Source organism: Centruroides vittatus, unplaced genomic scaffold (assembly GCF_030686945.1).
Source record: "Centruroides vittatus isolate TY-2023 unplaced genomic scaffold, ASM3068694v2 contig_377, whole genome shotgun sequence".
Taxonomy (NCBI): domain Eukaryota; kingdom Metazoa; phylum Arthropoda; class Arachnida; order Scorpiones; family Buthidae; genus Centruroides; species Centruroides vittatus.
Window position 1 is genome coordinate 2,046,068 of NW_027122198.1, and position 17,848 is coordinate 2,063,915.

At 35.6% G+C, this 17,848-nt stretch overlaps 2 protein-coding genes across 3 annotated transcripts in view; both read left to right on the plus strand.

Moving 5' to 3' along the window:
• The window catches only part of LOC136975629 (ATP-binding cassette sub-family G member 1-like), a 74,636-nt gene that overhangs the window by 52,381 nt on the left and 4,407 nt on the right, over nucleotides 1–17,848 (plus strand). For both annotated transcript variants that reach the window (XM_067270700.1, XM_067270699.1), the window contains exons 9-11: nucleotides 664–832; nucleotides 4,016–4,116; nucleotides 15,735–15,890. In XM_067270700.1, coding sequence (XP_067126801.1) covers nucleotides 664–832; nucleotides 4,016–4,116; nucleotides 15,735–15,890 — 426 coding nt within the window. The remainder of the gene's footprint in view (nucleotides 1–663; nucleotides 833–4,015; nucleotides 4,117–15,734; nucleotides 15,891–17,848) is intronic.
• Nucleotides 4,826–10,847, plus strand: LOC136975679 (uncharacterized). The gene is made up of 4 exons (XM_067270783.1): nucleotides 4,826–4,849; nucleotides 8,591–9,181; nucleotides 9,385–9,700; nucleotides 10,056–10,847. The coding sequence occupies exons 1-4, from the start codon at nucleotides 4,826–4,828 to the stop codon at nucleotides 10,718–10,720; spliced, it is 1,596 nt and encodes a 531-aa protein (XP_067126884.1). The 3' UTR covers nucleotides 10,721–10,847.

Here is a 17,848-nt window from a genome sequence, read left to right on the forward strand (position 1 = left end):
GCCTTATCTCGCGTAATTAAGTAATTAAATGCGGGATGTCAGAGCTCCTCGGATTTTTTGATTAAATTTACACTATGCCCATATTTAAAAGGAGCGGCAAATAACTATTTTTTCCGCACTTTTCGTTTTATTGAAATTTTTGTTATGAATTGTGTATGTTGGGAACAAATGGGTGAAACAAGAGGAGTGTGCATATCCGGATCCGTTCCCATTTTGACTCGAATGCACTTTATATCTGTTTCCTAACCTCAGGAGATTTTCACATTTATTTTTTATGTTAATTCTTAAAGTTCACTTAGTAATAACTCTTCATTATGTTAGCGAGAGTTTGTATAATTTGAAAGCGAATATGACTATTCGGACTGTTTCTGGTAGGGCCGTGCCGTGCTATGATACAGAGAGGCGGCCGATCAGGCGGCATCGTAAGGATGCGGCACAAGCAACATGTAAGGGGCGGCACAAGTAGCATTTATGAGGCGGCATTTTGAAGACTTGCATCATACTGAGAAAATCTACTGCATGGCCCTGGTTTCCGGGATTATCGTTGGAATTCTTTTAACCAAAATCCAGTACCAAGAAGTTTTAACGAAAGCGTGTATTTAATTCTAACTAAATTATTAAGTAAGTTTTCATAAAATTTTAATTGGACGTGATTTATTACAGGTAACAATATTATTATATCTGGTATCTGAAATTCTTCTTGCTTCGCTCATCGGTATGGTCTATCGTGGAAGCGGAAATAGTTCGGACAGAGCACCCGCCAATTTAGGTTTTCTAGCATTGACTATTATCATTGTTACGTTTGCCGCAATATTACCTACATTGCTAAACTGTAAGTGATGTTTCTGTTATTAATTAATATGTAATTTAGTTATTAACGCGAGGATGTGTAGATTAGTTAATTATTATTTTTGTTTGTGAACGTTTGTTTTAGAGTCCCTAGATTAGTATTTGCATAGTGCCGGTAAAGTTTGTGTCTGTACTTGTGAACGTTCCAGTTTTGATTGAGAGAAGAATTTTTGAGTAGTTTAATTCGGATATTTGGGACAAGTATCTGGCCTGTAGTCTTATTCCTTACAACCCCTTGTGGACTTGACGAACTCGCGATTTTTTGCCTTCCCGAAAGGCTCTCTTCGTATCCATAAAAACGTTTGAGAAAGCAAATTAGAATATGCACTGTAAGCGTTTGTTAATCAGTTAGTCGGTTTTAGATGTTCATCGCAACATCTGTTATAATTTTCAATGGTTTAATTAATCGTTAACTTCGGTTTCTATGATTACGGACAATGTTATTCAATTTGTTTTCGACTACTCGATACTAGTTACTACTACGTACAATACGAGGTAAATTGGCAGTACTGTGTTTACTTCTCATCAAAAATGATTACAGGTTCAACTACTGAAACTAGGTGTCATTCATAAACGTTCCCTGTAAACTTTCTGGTGATCAACCGGCTGCTACCAGCCCTCGCCGAACTTCGAGGGCGTTCTAGATAGTAATCGAGAAATACTAATGACGTCATTTACCGCTACCAAACAAACCAACATTATGCATTTCCTAACAGACCCGTTGTTTCCAAAGGATATCATTCGTCGTTTGTCCCGACTCTGTTCTCGGAAACTAATTCGTTTCTTGCAGGTTTTCGATTCTTAAAGGCATTGGAACAGAAACTACTATTAATAAACACTGTGTCCGCATGTCCTTTTTACTCGTTTCTTGAAAAGGTTCGAACTTATTATCGGAGTAGGGGTTTGCGGCAACCGTTAAATCTGGAGAAGATTTTATTTGTTCAAAACGAAACCTTAATCTTCTGCTTTATTAGAATTAAATTACGTTTCTCGTATCTAAGAAATCTTTTCTGTTACGCATTACACATGTTTCTGGCTCCGGGACGATGCATACATGCCACGCCGAAGATTAAAAGCGATCCATTTTCGGGAACGTGGAAATTTCCTCTTTTTGTCATGCCGCAAAAGTTGAATTCGTTGTACTTTCGAGGCATAGGAGATAGAAGCACCTTTCCTATAGCCGATTGGACATGGCTTCGATAGTTACGTACGTGAATGACACATGTATTTGTTTTAGATCGTAAAGTTCGAATACAACTTTCGATACAGAAACCTTTTTTATATTGCAGGAAAGTCTTGCTTTTTATGTAATTATTCCTATTTATACAAGGATTTCAAATTATAATCATTGTATGATGCAGATGAATGTAGGCATATGAGAATAATATAATATATCCATATTTTCACAGAATTTATTTATAATTTTAATTTTTCTTATAAGAAAATAATTCTTGTTCTACACAACAACCTCGAAATCTCGATAAATAAAGCAAACTATGTAAAGCCGTAAACAGTGAAGAGACAAACGCATCTTCCTCGTTTTCTGTCTTGTATAACGAACGCGTGCGCAAGAAACATCGTCTCTCGTGCGACAGATGCGTTTTGCCACGTGCTTTGTCTGTTCCACGCCGTACGTCTCCCTTATGATATTCAACATAGAAAATCTCTGCATTCCGAAAATTTTCCGTTTAGGCAAGTTGCATTTTGGACAGAAACCTGTCTAAAACTTGCATAAGAGACGTGCGGCGCAGAACAAACAAAGCACGTGGCAAAACGCATCTTTGCCGCACAAGCGACCAGCGGAAAGTGATATTTCTTGAGCACGCGTTCGGCAATAACAAGGACAATAACAAAGTTCAGTTTTATAAAAATACGTCTGTAACGATAAATTTCCTACCCTAAAAAAACGCGACGAGCATTACAACAGCAATGGGAATCACCTATCTTTGTGAATCTTTCTTCTCAAAATTGAAGATTGTTAAATGTAAAAGTCGTAATAGATTGACCGATAAAAACTTAAAAAACCAACTATGTTGTACAACATCAAAAATACTATGATATTAATGAATATTAAAAATGATATTAAAAAATTAAGTGAAAAAATTGTAAAGAAAGTTTCACATTAAAATACATACAAAATACTGTATAATTGTATATGTTTGTTGTAAATAAATATGTGCGGCCCACTGTATTTTTGTTTTTGGTTTTGACCCAGTAAACAACAACACTGGCCTAAAGCCTCCGCACATGTCGATTTCTGCTCGAATTAACTTGGACTTCAAATTGGGTCCGAGACAAGACGAGACAAGCTTTTTCGAAATATACGCTCAATGACATATAAAAATGTACGTTTTACACACGTATCTTTATCTAATTATTAGCGAGGTTGCGGCCGAAGTTTTCATGAACGTCGAACGTCGAGCACCGCTATCTTGTAAGCGGCGCTCGACGTTCGATGTTCACGTTTTAGAGATGAAAACTTTGACCGTAACCTCGCTATTCATTTATTTGTAACTTCGAAGACCTGTCATCGACATTCGAAATGTTTATTCTAAAATGCTTTAAAAATTTTTGTTCTATTCGAATGCGACCGACATTCGATTTGCTTTTCTTTCTCGGGGAAGGTGGGAAAAATATGGATCATATCGGTCAAAAGATTAGAAGCGAATATAAGACAGGCTGACGGCTGTTCAAATTTACATATATAAATAATAATTTTCAATAATTACAACTCACATAAACAGTAACACATACGCAAACCTCATGTGGCACTCGATTTACTATGGTAATCATACGCACGAAGTTTTCGGTCTGGTTTAGGGGCCTTCGTCGGGTAGTAAGATCGTTCTTTCCATCCCGACGTATACGAAATAAATTAGAAGTAAACAGTGTTTTACGGTAGCGTTCTGTCGGCGGAGAGATGTAAATTAAAAAAAAAAAAAAAAAAAAAAAAAACATAATTGGCGACTTTGTGACGTCGTCAGCAGAAAAAACGAACACCAATCCGTCGCCCGATTTTAACAAAACTTTGTTTTATTTTTTTTCTATTCTCGTTCGAGTTAGAGGATTATTTAAAATATGGCTATATTTTGTGCCGTTTTTTCTGTATTTAATTTCAACCGGGCTTTGATTTAATCGGAAAATGTTCTTACTTATTCTTTTTCAGTTCCATCGGAGAGAATTGGAATACTAAGAGAATATCATAATGGATGGTATAGCGTAACGTCGTATTTTCTAGCCAAATCGATTGCCGAACTACCAATTAATGTAAGTTCTTTTCTAACCAGTCGTCTGTTTATACATGAAAATCATATTGATATATTGAAAAGGAATTTAAAAAGTTCGGTTAAAATAACGAATATTATTCGAGTGGAAAAGACGATGTACTGCAGCGTTTCTCAAAGTGGGCGATAACGCCCCCTTGTGGTCGGTGAGTAAATCTAGGGGGCGCTGGAGGCAGGGTGATCAAAGGTAAAAGTTCCCTTTCCTCTGTCAAACGGATAAGAGGAAACATTGCATTTAATGGTTTCCAGATGTCGAGAACAATGTACGGTAAGGGCACAAAGTGTGAGATTCATAGAAAAGTTTTCCTAAGAATATTTCTAATCCTTTCTCACATGGGGGGCGTTGGGTATAACTTTATGGAACAAAGGGGGCGGTGGATCGAAAAAGTTTGAGAATCACTGATGTACTGAAACGAGTCAAATCAGATAAATTCAGAAAGAGATCATGGAAATCCCATTTCTGAGCTAATAAGACGTGCAATTCCATTCTCGCATAAAAGTGTGCATTTTTCCAGGAATATTAAGATTACAATACGTCTTTATTTATGCGGGCTCGCCTTCGTTTCGGGAGGTGGGGGGTAAAAAGCTATTCGAAGACAATTTTGTGAATCTCCTGTCATGTGCGGAGTTTCATTGATCGGACGTTCTCTGGCATTACGCCACGTAAAAATGATCTATTAACTAAGTAGCAGATGGCTTTGTCTGTCACACGTAGGGTTAGTTTCTTCGTGGGTTTACTGTAATTTGTAGATGATCCATCTAGATCAGGCCTGGCCAACCCGCGGCCCATTACGTTAAATTGCCCGTCACGTTGGCCCGCTAAGCGATATTATATATGTATTAAAACTTTTGTTTCCCGTTATGTGTATACCAAAACAATTAAATAAATGAACATTTGCGTGTGTCATTGTTATAATGCGCAAGTGCGAGTACGAACTCTTGGTATAACAATAAAATCTTATTCATTTTGTATTTGTTTTACTTTTTTAAAAGCATGTTTGCCTAAATTGTGGCCCACCGTAATTTTACGCGTGATCAAAGTGACCCGCGAAACAATTTGGGTTGGCCAGGCCTAATCTAGATTCTCTGAAGCAATTGCTTACGTCTGACTTTTGCTTTTTGGAAGCCATGTTATTTTTATATTTTCTGCTACTAGGTAATTTCCTAACAATCCAAAAATAATATAATATTTTAAGCTGTTTTGTTTAAAATATGCAAGGGTTTAAGAGGTAAATGTTCGCCATAATTCATTTTTTAAGTCTTCTATTTAGAATTTTCTTTGAGAGTTTGTGCATAACTGTGATCACCGAGTTGATTTGGGTGTCTTCGTTTGGAGTTTCACAATGTGGTAACTATAAGCAATATCGATACGTTGCGACGTGTAACGACTAATTTACTAATTTATCGATAAAGAAATTGAGGAACCTAATGAGCGAACCTTGACTTTTCTTGTTGCGATAAGATCACAGGTAGACGTCGTCTCACCGTAAGCGAATAAGACGGTTATATATATGAGAAACAACGGCTCCTATAATAACCTTTCATTTTTGATGCGAAAATAACAGAATATCCGTTTTAAACGTATTTTGTCACACTATTCCTCATTGGTTAGTTTTAACTACTACTAACGTCGATAAGAATACAAGCGAGTTTGTTTAATGAATCGTTAGCATTAACGATTAGGGTAACGGTACTATATTCTTCCTTCCTTAACTATTGTGCACCCCTGTGGACAATGCGATGGACAACAAGAAAGCAAACATATCCGAAGATACATCAACCATTGGTCCACGTACAGTACCATAGGCGGATGGATGTGGTAACGGCAAGTGCACTATGCTTTTGTGATAAAAATGTGAAAACGATAAGAAATAGCGTGCAAAGAAAGTGGTGCCATTTTACGCTTAACAATGGGTCGACATCCGGCCAATAGGTGACATTAGATGCACCGGATATTGTATGGTCGGATCAGATTGGAAGACCAAAAAAGCCGGAACGTAATCAATACAAGTATTTCAAAACGAAATTTTGTGGACTTGAAAAAGTTATGAATATTTTTTATGTAAAGAATATTTCTCCATTCAGTGTTGTAAACAATAAAAGTACCATAATAACAACGATTAGGGACTTTCCAAGCAAGAAAAGAAATGTCATACTGCACGTCAAAGTATACAGTATTACAATCTTACTTCAATCAATGCTTGGTAAGAAAAACTGTTTATAAAACAAACGTTTTTAATTTATTATCATAGTGGCTTATGATAATAAAATTTAGGTTTAAAAATTTCGATACATTTGAACATGTACTGTACTTAGCATATACGGTACCTACTCCGCTACAAGTAACCAAACTTTTCCATACGGAATGGCGGAGTTCTGCAATTTGGCACGTTGAAGACCTTTGGTGCATAATAGCTGTGGAACTTTTTTTTAATCTGTAAACTTGTAACATCATGGGTTGTACTGGCTATACTGTTAACGGACCGACGAGAATGTTCGGCACGTACCGTATCTTTTTAGCAAATTCGTTGCTAACCAAAATGAAAGACTGGGCTGTTTCCTATTACTTTCTAGTTTTTTGAAAATTGCCCTATTTACAGGTTGCAAATAGCTTTGATCAGGGATTCAGTGCTTGGTATATTTTCATCGAAAGTTTTCGAATACTGGATAAATTACATTGTTAAGAGCAATCTCTGACACTATTATACATGCAACCAGTTGACACGTAAAGTTCATTTTTCGTGGTCGCATTGTTCTTTGCAGAATTTAACGATGCGGAAATAACAATATCCCTTCGTTTCATTCTTCTTTCTTTCCCCGTTGGAAGTGTTTTACGTGTTTATGTGCCACTTTACGTTCTCGAACTTGGTTGCTATAGTATGCGACCTCAACTTACGGCGTTCGTCTGTCTGGGGTGACGGAACACGTTGGAAAGAACTGGTTGCCTTTTTCGATTTGCTGTGATTTCGTTTAAGGTTTAAAAAGCATTATACAGAATCTGATTCATTGTAATTTGTAAAAATATAACTATGCAAATCTGCAATGAGTCAGTTTACGTCACTCAACGAGAAAAATATCCACGAGCCTGATGTAAAAACCGGTTTAATTACAGGAAGCACCAAAGTGTCAGAAAATTTATTTATTGAGTTCTGTTTAATTAATTTTTTCAGAATTATCCTATATTGTCGCAAAGTTTGGAGTTAATTAATAAGGTGATAATTTAACTATTATTTTTCTGACAAGAAAAAAATTGGTTCACGAATCATGATACTTCGATAACACCTGTGAATTTCGGCCCAGGTGAAATCTTTCCTTTTGGGCGCGAGCGGTCGCTTATGGGGACTGAGTAAGTGAACGGAGGAAGAAGTTGAGAGAAAGCGACTCGATAATAATTCAATCGAATTTGATGTTGACAAAAAACAACATGAAATCTATTTAACAAAGAAATTTTAACGAATACAAGGAATAGGCTATTAACAACTAAGCTTATCCAAACGAGCCTATCTTCGAGAGAGAGATCACGACTAGCTGTCATGGAGATAAATATCTGTAGATATGTTGTTTCCAAAGAGGGCGTCTTAAAGCTTTTCTTTCCTTCTTCTTGCTGGAGAAAGAGTCCTTGTAATAAATTGTAGATAAAATTCCTTGGTAGGAGGAGATGCGGCAGTTATGGGAATAGGATGAGATGACAGGATCCGAACTATCATTGAGAGGTGCGGAGTTTCTGGAACTAGTGACGATCGGTGGAATTTACTGACGTTCTCTTATCTTCTCTTTTTATTCTATTTTTCCCCACTGCATTCACATGCTCAAATTTGGTAAAATCGTGCGAAGAACTGGACCATTGTCCAATCCTAGATTTTCGGCAAATTTCCTTAAACGAGTTGAACTCAATATATGATATATCATAGCTGATAGGAAGTTGAAAGTTAATAAGATCTTGTTAATTTCTTTGTTGAATTTTAACTATTTAACTTTTTTTTAATCTTTCTTTCCATACTAAATAATTATATAATTTCACAGATTAACAGAAACAATAGTCCGGGTTCTCTCATCTTTATAACACTAAAAAGAATTTTTTCAAAACTTAGGTTTGTTTTAATTTACTACATTTTAGTAAATTGATGGAAAGAAACACATTTTCTTTCTGTAGGTTTTACTTTCTAGGATTATATTGAAATGTTATAAAGTTTTGTATTAATGATGATGATAAAAAGTCATTTCGCACAAACAAGCTAATAATCTTGGATCCGTCGATCTTTTTCCTCGGCTTCTCATTGCTCCTTTTAATTTTTACTTCAAATATCTAAAATAACGCTTTCTCTCTGTTCCAGTAGGTTTAGTTACAGTGGCTAGAATATATAGTGTGTCGTTCGCTATTATATCCCTATAATACGTTAGGTTCTCGTTTTTACGCCTCATCAGAGGGCACTCGCATCGGTTGTGATGTTACATAGATCAGTTTAAACAAAGCATTTCGAGTGGTTTTTCGTTTGTTTTTGACTTTGTGTAGAACGATTTTCGTCTCATTTTTGAAAAAAAAGTCTGAAGTTTATAAAAGTAAGAAGAACATACAAAGGCATTGTTTTGTACCTGGTTGTAAAACTGGAAATAATGTAAAGGAGAAACGTACATTATTTTCGGCTCCAAAAGACGAAGAGCTTCGAAAAAAATGGAGTAAGTTAATTCCTCGCGGTGACAAAATTTTTGATGAATATTGTTGTGTTTGCGAGCTTCATTTTGATGAGCAGTTTATTGAACGGAAGTTTAAACATATAATTAATGGTGAAGAAGTTACAATTCCTAGAGATCGTCCTAAACTTGTGTCAGATGCTATTCCAACTATCTTCCCAAATTTGCCAAAATATTTATCCTACATACCAAAAAAACGACCACCTCCAAAAGAACGTAATATTATACCAACAAAAAAACGTAAATTAAGTCATGAAGAGTCTATCAGATCAGTAGATGATGTTGAGTCTCACATAGAAAAGCCATTTTTTGAATACTTCCATGAAGTGAATTTATCATCTATGTATTGGTCTAAAGTATTGTTTCAAAATTCTCCTAAGATTCTTATTTTTGCAACTTGGAATTTAAAAACTGAAAACGATATTTTAAATTCAATGTTTGAATGTATGGACTTAAAAGCTTGCTTGATGGATCCAGGTAAATTTGTCATCATCAAAGAAAATGCTGAGGGTTTAATTTAATTTCTTGTACTGTAATTGTTAAAAGTGCTATTTTAAAGCATTACAGTGTTTTAGAATCAATTACTACTTTAGAGAACATATTACAGGAAACAGATAAAATGTATGAATGTCAGGGAATAGGTGAAATAACTGAATTTAATGAACTTGTAGATATGGTTCCAAAAAACATTTTGACTAAAAATTCTTTCATTTATTGTAACATTTTTAGGAGTCAAAAATGTTCAGGTGTTGCAAATCAATCCTTAAAAAAGTGTTTATCATGTAAATATGTAAGAAAAAGTCTACTGAATAAAATATCAAAATCCAAGAAGAAAAAAAAAACAAATCAGTCAAATCAACAGAAAAAAATTCAAAGCCTCTACAAGAAAAATAAAAATTTTAATGAAACAAAACCAAAATTCGAATGAAGAAATTACAGAACAAAATAAACAAATATCATCATTTACTTGTTCACTTAGCAGCAAGCTTGGATATCTACCTTTAAAGCAACAGTTAGGTATTAAGGAACGTCTGAAGTCTTCTGAATGAAAAAGTACTAAAGGAATGATGTATGATGAAAAGTGGCTGCTAGAATGCATCATTATGAGAACGAAGAGTCCACGTTTATACGAACGCATGGGCATAAATAAAATATTAGTTTTACCAAGCAAAACTTGTATTAAAAAATATTTTAAAAATTTTAAGGTTGGTTTTAGATTTAATGAAAAAGTATTCGTTGCTCTTAAAGAAAAAACACAATATTTAGATTCTTATAGTAAACATGGTAATCTCCTTTTTGATGAGATCAAATTATCTGAAGGCTTACAAATTAAACAAAATGGCTATATTCAGGGATTTGTTCATTGTGGCTCTTTTACAACAAAAGAAATGAAAGAACAGATGTGTGGTCATGGCCTTGTACTATTATTTCAGCCTTTTGTAGGAGATTGGATTCAAATTGTAGGAGTATTTGGAACGCGTAAAAACGTCAAAGGAAATATATTAGCAAAACTTTTAATAGAAGCTATTATTCAAATAGAAAAAGCAGGCTTATATGTTGATTCTGTTACAGGAGATGGAGCAATATGGAATAGATCTATGTGGAAAGAATTTGGTATTGGTGTTAATAATAATGTGATACAATACAGAGTAATTCACCCCTATGATGAGTCCAGATTTTTGCATTTTATTTCAGATTTTCCTCATCTTATAAAATGCTTAAGAAACTGTTTTCTTAAAATTAGCATATTCAATACTCCAGATGGTAAAGTTAATTTAGACTTTCTTAAAATGGCTTGGAAGGAAGATCAGAAGACTGTATCATTAAGAGCCATGCCAAAAATATTTAAATTAAAGTTCATTTCTTTCCTGATAATTTTGAAAAGATGCGTGTGAGTTATGCCTTTCAGTTATTTAACACTAAAATATTAAAAGGTCTCTCTCTGTACAAAGATACCCTTGCACAATATGATGATTCACAACCAACAGTTAACTTTATTGAACGCATTGGAAAAATAATTAAAATAATGACATCACGTGCATATAAAGATGCATTATATAATAATTCAAAAGAAGTTGAATTTTTTAAAGATTTTTTAGATTTTCTTAAAAAATGGGGGGCTCTTTGTGAACCAAAAGGTTTTGGATGTATAAACAAAAGTACATTGGATGGATTAAAAACCACAGTGAAAAGTACTTTGTCTATTTTAGAATATCTATCAAGAGAATTGGGATATAAATATTTGATGACAGCAAGATTAAGTCAAGATAAGTTGGAAAATCTCTTTAGTATCATTAGACAATCCAAGGGTTGTAATGACCATCCTAATCCCGATGAATTTTTAACTATTGTGGAATGTTTGAGTTTTTACAATTTAGCCAAAACACCAAGAAATGGCGATACTTTTCCCAATATTATTAGCTCTTTGATATGTCCAAAACAACAATTTATGAAGATTGACCAGTCTAGATTTTTTAGAATTGATAATTTTCTTGAAAGTGGAAAATTATTAAAGGCTAACGAATATTTAAAATGTGAGAATCTAGAACATTCAGATATTGTTCATCAACATAGTAATTTGCAATTAATTTATTATATTTCTGGATATGTGGTAAGAAAGTTTTTACCGAAAACATCCTGCACCCGATTGTAAAAAGTGTCTTGATGCAAAATCTATTAATGCAACTGATATACATCCAGAATGTGCAGGATTTCCAAAGGAGTTTGATAAAGGAGGATTGATATATCCTTCAATGCCACTATTTTATCTTATATGTGATATCGAAAATTAATTTACAGAGTGTTTTAGTTTCAACAAATTACATGAAGAGAGTATACTCGATATTTTATCTAATTTAGGAAATAAAAAGATATGTAGGTTGTGATATGCATAAAATTGCTTTAACTGAAAAAATTGTAAGATTTTATATTATAACGAGAATTCATTTTTATTTGAAACAAATACAGAAATGTCAAAAAGAAAAAAAAGAAACAACAATATTTAAAAATAAGACATACAAAATAAATTCATTTAAAAAATTTTAGTCAGAAATAAAAATGTTTTCATGTTAATGTGTGTATCAAGTTTTTTAATCCATTACAATTATAATAATACTGAGTTAATATTGATTTATTAACATATTACTAATTATAAAGTTAACGAATTAATGTTTACTTCGACAGTTTAAATATTGCTATAAAGGTGAAACTGGCATAATTTGAAGTAATTTAGAACTTCTATAAAAATAACTTCGATTATATTAAATATAAAGCTTATTTTAATTTTATAGAAATAATTAGTTTTAAAAACGCGGGATTTCTGATTCCATTATAGTGGCGAAAATATAATTATTCTGTGGCGAGAATAGCATTTCAGCTCGATTGCTATCAATGTAAACATCAGTAGTGACAACAGCGCCTCTAGTGTAAAGCGCTTATCTCGGAACCTATTTTTAGACATGAACGACACACCAGTGGCGTAGCTAGGTGGGTGCGGTAGGTGCGGTCCGCACCGGGCCCCTGGAAAGCGACAGGCTTATAGGGGCCCTCAAAATCAGGAAAAAAGACCCGAAAAATTTTTTCGGGGGCCCACAAATCTGGTTCCGCACCAGGCCCGGAGAACCCTAGCTACGCCACTGCGACACACTATATATTCTAGCCACTGTAGTTTAGTGCTACAAGTTCAATGCAAACAATGCATACGTACAAGGGCGTCGCCAGCCAATGGGCCAGGGGGGCAAGATAATATAAATTGATAGAGGATATGAATTGTATGTAGGTAAAATAAAAACGATTCATAAATTTTAAGAAGCTTAAGATTATTTTAATTAAAACATAATGTTCTTGGGTTTTTCGCGCGGGAATTATAAATCGGGCAATAAATGACTTAGCATTTAAATAATTTTTTTCGCATGTCTAGGGAGGGGCAACTGCCCCTCTGCCCCCCTCTGGCGACGCCCTTGCATACGTATCTGTAAAATCAACGCTATGCAATACAATTTAGGCCACGAAAGCGTGTTTATACTCCATAGTACAGACATGGGCAAATGCGGCTCTTTTTGAGTTACATGCGGTTCTTGCTGAAAGTGTTAATTTCTGCTTTTTATTTTTATTTTTACAATTTTATTTCCACAATTTTGTGAAAATATGTAATTATATATATGCAATATTTAGTAATTTATTTCCAAGTTGGTGCAATAAATTAAATTGACATTTCAAATCTATTCTTTGAAAAGAAGTTCTCGACCCGGATGGGGGACACCCTATCCTTCTCTGCATTACCATACTATCCGCCATGACAGTACAGAACTGCGGCTCCCATGCATTTTGCAAAACCTACATTTCGGCTCCCACTGAACTCTTGCTTGTCCACCTCTGCCATAGTGACTAGATTAGACGTTTCAATGTTTAAAGTGTTTGAAAGTAGAATTTTTGTATATGTTTTGCTTTTGAACTGTTTTATACTTATATTCAAAACTAGCTAATCTTTATCTCACGAATTGCAAGTTGAAAATGAATCGCGTAAATGTAATAGTGTAACAATTTGGCTGTACTATAGATTACTCCCTATGGAATTTCGGGACTTTGAGTAGATATTTGAACTCAGGGAACCGAGACGAGTTCAACGGTATCCTACTTTTGGATCGGAGATAAAAATTAAGAAAGTTATTATACTTTTTAAATTCTACCATGCAGACAGCACCGTAATTGCTAGTACCGCCATCTTGCGGTAAAGTCTGTAAACCATGACGTCGGACTACGGTCATCTCCCGGAGGGTTAGGTTAGGTTTGTTGGACAAGCCACGATAGCGGCGCGTAGTACTAGCCGACCGCGAGCGATAGCGAGACTGAGGAGCCGTAGCCCTCGAGGTCGACGAGCGCGAGGGTATGCAAAAAGGACTTAATTCCAACTGCAGACGGTCAGTGTGCTCGTGGGTCAACATCTGCCTCTGTTGAAGGCATATATGGCCGACTTGCCGGACTGCCTGTTAAGCGCGATAGGCTTAGCGGAGAGAGCGACGCGACACCCTATCATCGCGCGATCGCCGAAAAAAGTATGATAACTTTTTTATTTTTCGTCTCCGGTCCAAAAGTAGGGTATCGTTGAACTCGTCTCGGTCCCCTCAGTTCAGATATATACTCAAAATCCCGAAATTCCATAGGGAGTAATCTATAGTTTATCCAAAAATTGTAATAATCAATTTATGGAAACTGTAGCTCAATCGGTGATTAATTGCTTAATCTAACAACCCTGTAAGAAAACAGCGAGTGTATATTACGTGCAAGTGCCACTGTCTTGCTGGTTAGCTATGAAGGAGTTTATATGACTTGCTGATTACAAAGTTTTAAGCATGCAAAGCTACGCTCGGAGCCGTAATTAACAACAATTAGTTCATTATAATTAACGTGGTTCAATGTAATTAATAATTAATTGTTACTAATGTAATTAATTCATCCAAAGAAAAACATCTGAGATGTAAATAAATTTTGCAAAGTAAAAATTTATGCCAATTTAGATAACAGTCAAAATTTTCCTTAGCAGTTTTTTTTTTTTGGTAAAGATAAGCATGGCACTTGGAGACAAAATGCAGAAAACAATAATACAGGTAAAAGTCTCGTGTGTACCGCTTGCAAGCGCCATTTTTGTAAATGCCGTCGACCGACGCTATTTACAAAAATGATCATAAGAAGTTTTAATTGGCAATAATTTGAACTTTTGTAATCCTGAGTCACAATTATAAATAAAATTAATTTGTTTTCATGCAAGTATATTCTTATAAGCATAAAATTAAGCCGTAAAATTGAATTAGCTCTATGGGAATCCCGCATGAACTTTGACCTATCGACCCGGAGATTTGCCAGCACTTCACTGATATTGAGAAAGGCTTAAGTTTAAAATTTGCGCTTTCTAGATCCAGTAGTTTTCCTCTGCGAGCTTCTGTAACGCAGGATGAAGAAAGAAAACAAAATACAGCTTTTTTTGGCGATTTTTGAACTTTTAATTGTTTATATTTCGGCAATCGCATTACAGACAATTTGAAAGTTTGCACACTGCCTAAGTAAACAATTTTCTTTCGAACGAGATAATCGGAATTTTTTCGCGTTTTTGGGGATGGATAAATCGACCCCCGAAAATCGGCAACTCTGATTCCTATATACGCGAGTTTTTTAATTGGCGGGGAGTCTACTGCAGCGACTTCTGATTGCCGCTATTGCTGGAGATGGATTTTTGTTAATAAAAAAGTATATGGAGATGTGAAACGTTCATTAATAGTTCGTAACATCTTTTTTATTAAAAAAACTCTTTTCGCCCTGTGGGCACTAAGAGGGCCTCTTTTAGTAAGCCCATTATGGGTTCGGCCAGGCCCACAATGGGGCGACCGGGTGGTGAGGGGCGGGGCCCGACATATCCGAACGGACCACCCCCCGAAAAATTCCTGGGGATTTCTCGACTCGTTCGGGTTCGAACCCGGGTCCCCAGAGCGGTAGGCTGCCACCTTGACCGCTCGGCCATCCGGCCGGTTCGTAACATCTATCATCAACGATGTCAGAAATCTAGAGAACCGACGGACGTTATACGGAAATCGATCGCTTACTTATCTCACGTGTGGTCCAAACGTCCGGTTTAACGTCTCGCTTTTTACATTTCTAGATCTGGTCACATTACATATTGAGAGTTAATTCACTATTAATTACTTGATAAATTCATTCGTTCACATATAGTTTTGTAAATAAAATTAATATATAAGACAAAGTTTTTTCAATGATCAGTATCGTTGTTTAACCGATGACAATTAAATAATTCTGTCACATTTCTCCACAATTCTTTTTCATGCAGAACCATCAAAACATGCAAGAATTAAAGAACAGGTTATTTACAACAAAAAATAATAATTTATTGTTTTACAGTTTATATTCCCGTCCATTTTTGTATCGCTCGTTTACTGGTTAACCGGACAATCTCTGGAAGCTTGGAGATTCTTCTATTTTGTCGCATTTGCCGTTGGTCTCGCTCTTAACGCTCAGTCCATACCGATCATATTTGGTTCTCTGTTCTCTGATAAGGTAAGTTAATATATTATTATTACTTTTATTTTTTTTATCGTTCTGTTCGTTATACTCAAATAGCAGTAACAGGCAAACACCGATTTAAGCTCAGTCTTATTTTCCTTTTTAAAATTGCCATCTCTAAGAATTTATATTTGGAAACAATTCTGTCGAACCGCAGTTGAATCAGTTAACGTTGACAATCAATCAGTAGGTCTTAGATTTAACAGAATTACTCGGGTTTCTCTGACACCGAAATTTCTTTAAATCGAATGCATTTGAAGAAACATACTATCGTGATTACAAAGTATGTGAAACGGTTGATTTTCACTGCGCGCGTGCAAGACAGCACTCTGATTCTTTTCGTTATTTGGTTCGACTTTCGTCGACGTTAGCAGAAATCCGTACGTCGTGGTCCGTTTTCGTCGGCGAATAAACTTGTTCTGTGCCTAAAGAATTTTTGGCCGAAGATTTTTCAGAATGTCCAGTTTAATCGAGTAAAGTACGTGCATCAAATTTTGTTCCGGCCACGGATTTACCGCTACAAAAACCTTGGGAAGGTTGCAAAAAGCCTTTGGTGACAATCCTCCGTCGGAAACGAGAGTTTTCCAGTGGTACGAGATGTTGGAGGAAGGCAGAGAAGGCGTCGAAGAGGAGCCACGTTTGGATAGACCATCCATTTCGCCGACGACCAGGCGTGGCTCGAGTCCGAGATTTGGTGCTGGACGATCGTCCATTAACAATTAGGGACGTTATCGAACGTGTCGAATCGTTTGGATCTTGTCGAGCAATTTTCGAAGACGGTTTGGACTAGTGACGTGTCGTGTCTAAAATGTTGAATAACGACGTGCTCGAGTGGCCGACCAAAAGCTTTCTCCAGCGCATCGTTACGGGTTACGCTTATGGCACCGAAACTGTTCGTCCATCCAGTGAACGGCGCTGGAAAGGTGAAGTTCGTTGAAAATCAGGTCCCGTCGACTGTTTTCTTCCATAGTGGTGGTGTTGCGCATCGTCAACTTCTTCCGATTGGTCGAGAAAGATTATGATTTGAGAGTTCTGCATTGGTTGCCCGAATCTATTCTTAGAAATCCATCCGGTTAATGACCAGAAAACTAAGGGAACTTCTACAGCGATAATGCACTTTCTCGCCATGTTCTTGTCGGTGAATTCTTGGCTAAAAATTCGAAAAATACGGTTCAACCACTCCCTAACAAAACGATTGGGTGGATAAACGAAGCACCGGAAATATTAATGATAATACTTAGCAATTTTCCTAAATTTTGGATAGAAAGGATGGAAAGTAATAAGATGAAAAAACGATAAAAATAATAATTAATAAATGAACATTTACTTTTTTCACTATAATAGGACGATGATACGATCCTGAATTCTGTCGGTACGATCCCATACCGATAATTTTTTCGGTATTGATCGGATCCTCTATTCTGTAAATGTTGGTAATAAATGAAAGCCAAAAAGCTCGCTGCTGATGAAAATATTTATTTAAATTCGCCGATCGTTTAAATTCAAATATAAAAAATAAATTTACAAATCTATTTATGTAAATATGTGCGTCAACAGAATTCAGTGAACTGATTTTGAGACTTAACTGGTTTTTGAAGGCTCCTAGGCTTTCCTGTCAACCTTTATTAAATATATTCCAATTATTTGAATTACAGGGTGTCCCATAAATTTGTAAATAGTTTAAAAATTCATAAAAGTTGAAAGAATTGATATATTTGAATGCGGTTTGCATAAAAGTTATTCTCAGGAAGGGGGATTTTTTGGGGTACAGAAAAAGAAAATAGTTCAAATTTTTGTCGATAGAGGGCGCTGAAAGTAAGACAAATCACAGGAATTGTGCAGATCTGAGTCTTATAAAATGCAGGGTGTACGACTAACAGTTCATTTCTGAATTTTCCTGTTACTGGCGCTGACATACGGTTTTCATTATGATGTTGACGTTGGTGGATAAG

Coding starts and splice junctions, on each gene's coding strand:
- LOC136975679 (XM_067270783.1), top strand. CDS start 4,826: ATGGCTTTGTCTGTCACACGTAGG. Junction 9,182..9,384: donor CATCTATGTATTGGTCTAAA/GTATTGTTTCAA, acceptor GCTATTTTAAAG/CATTACAGTGTTTTAGAATC. Junction 9,701..10,055: donor TCAACAGAAAAAAATTCAAA/GCCTCTACAAGA, acceptor TTAATGAAAAAG/TATTCGTTGCTCTTAAAGAA.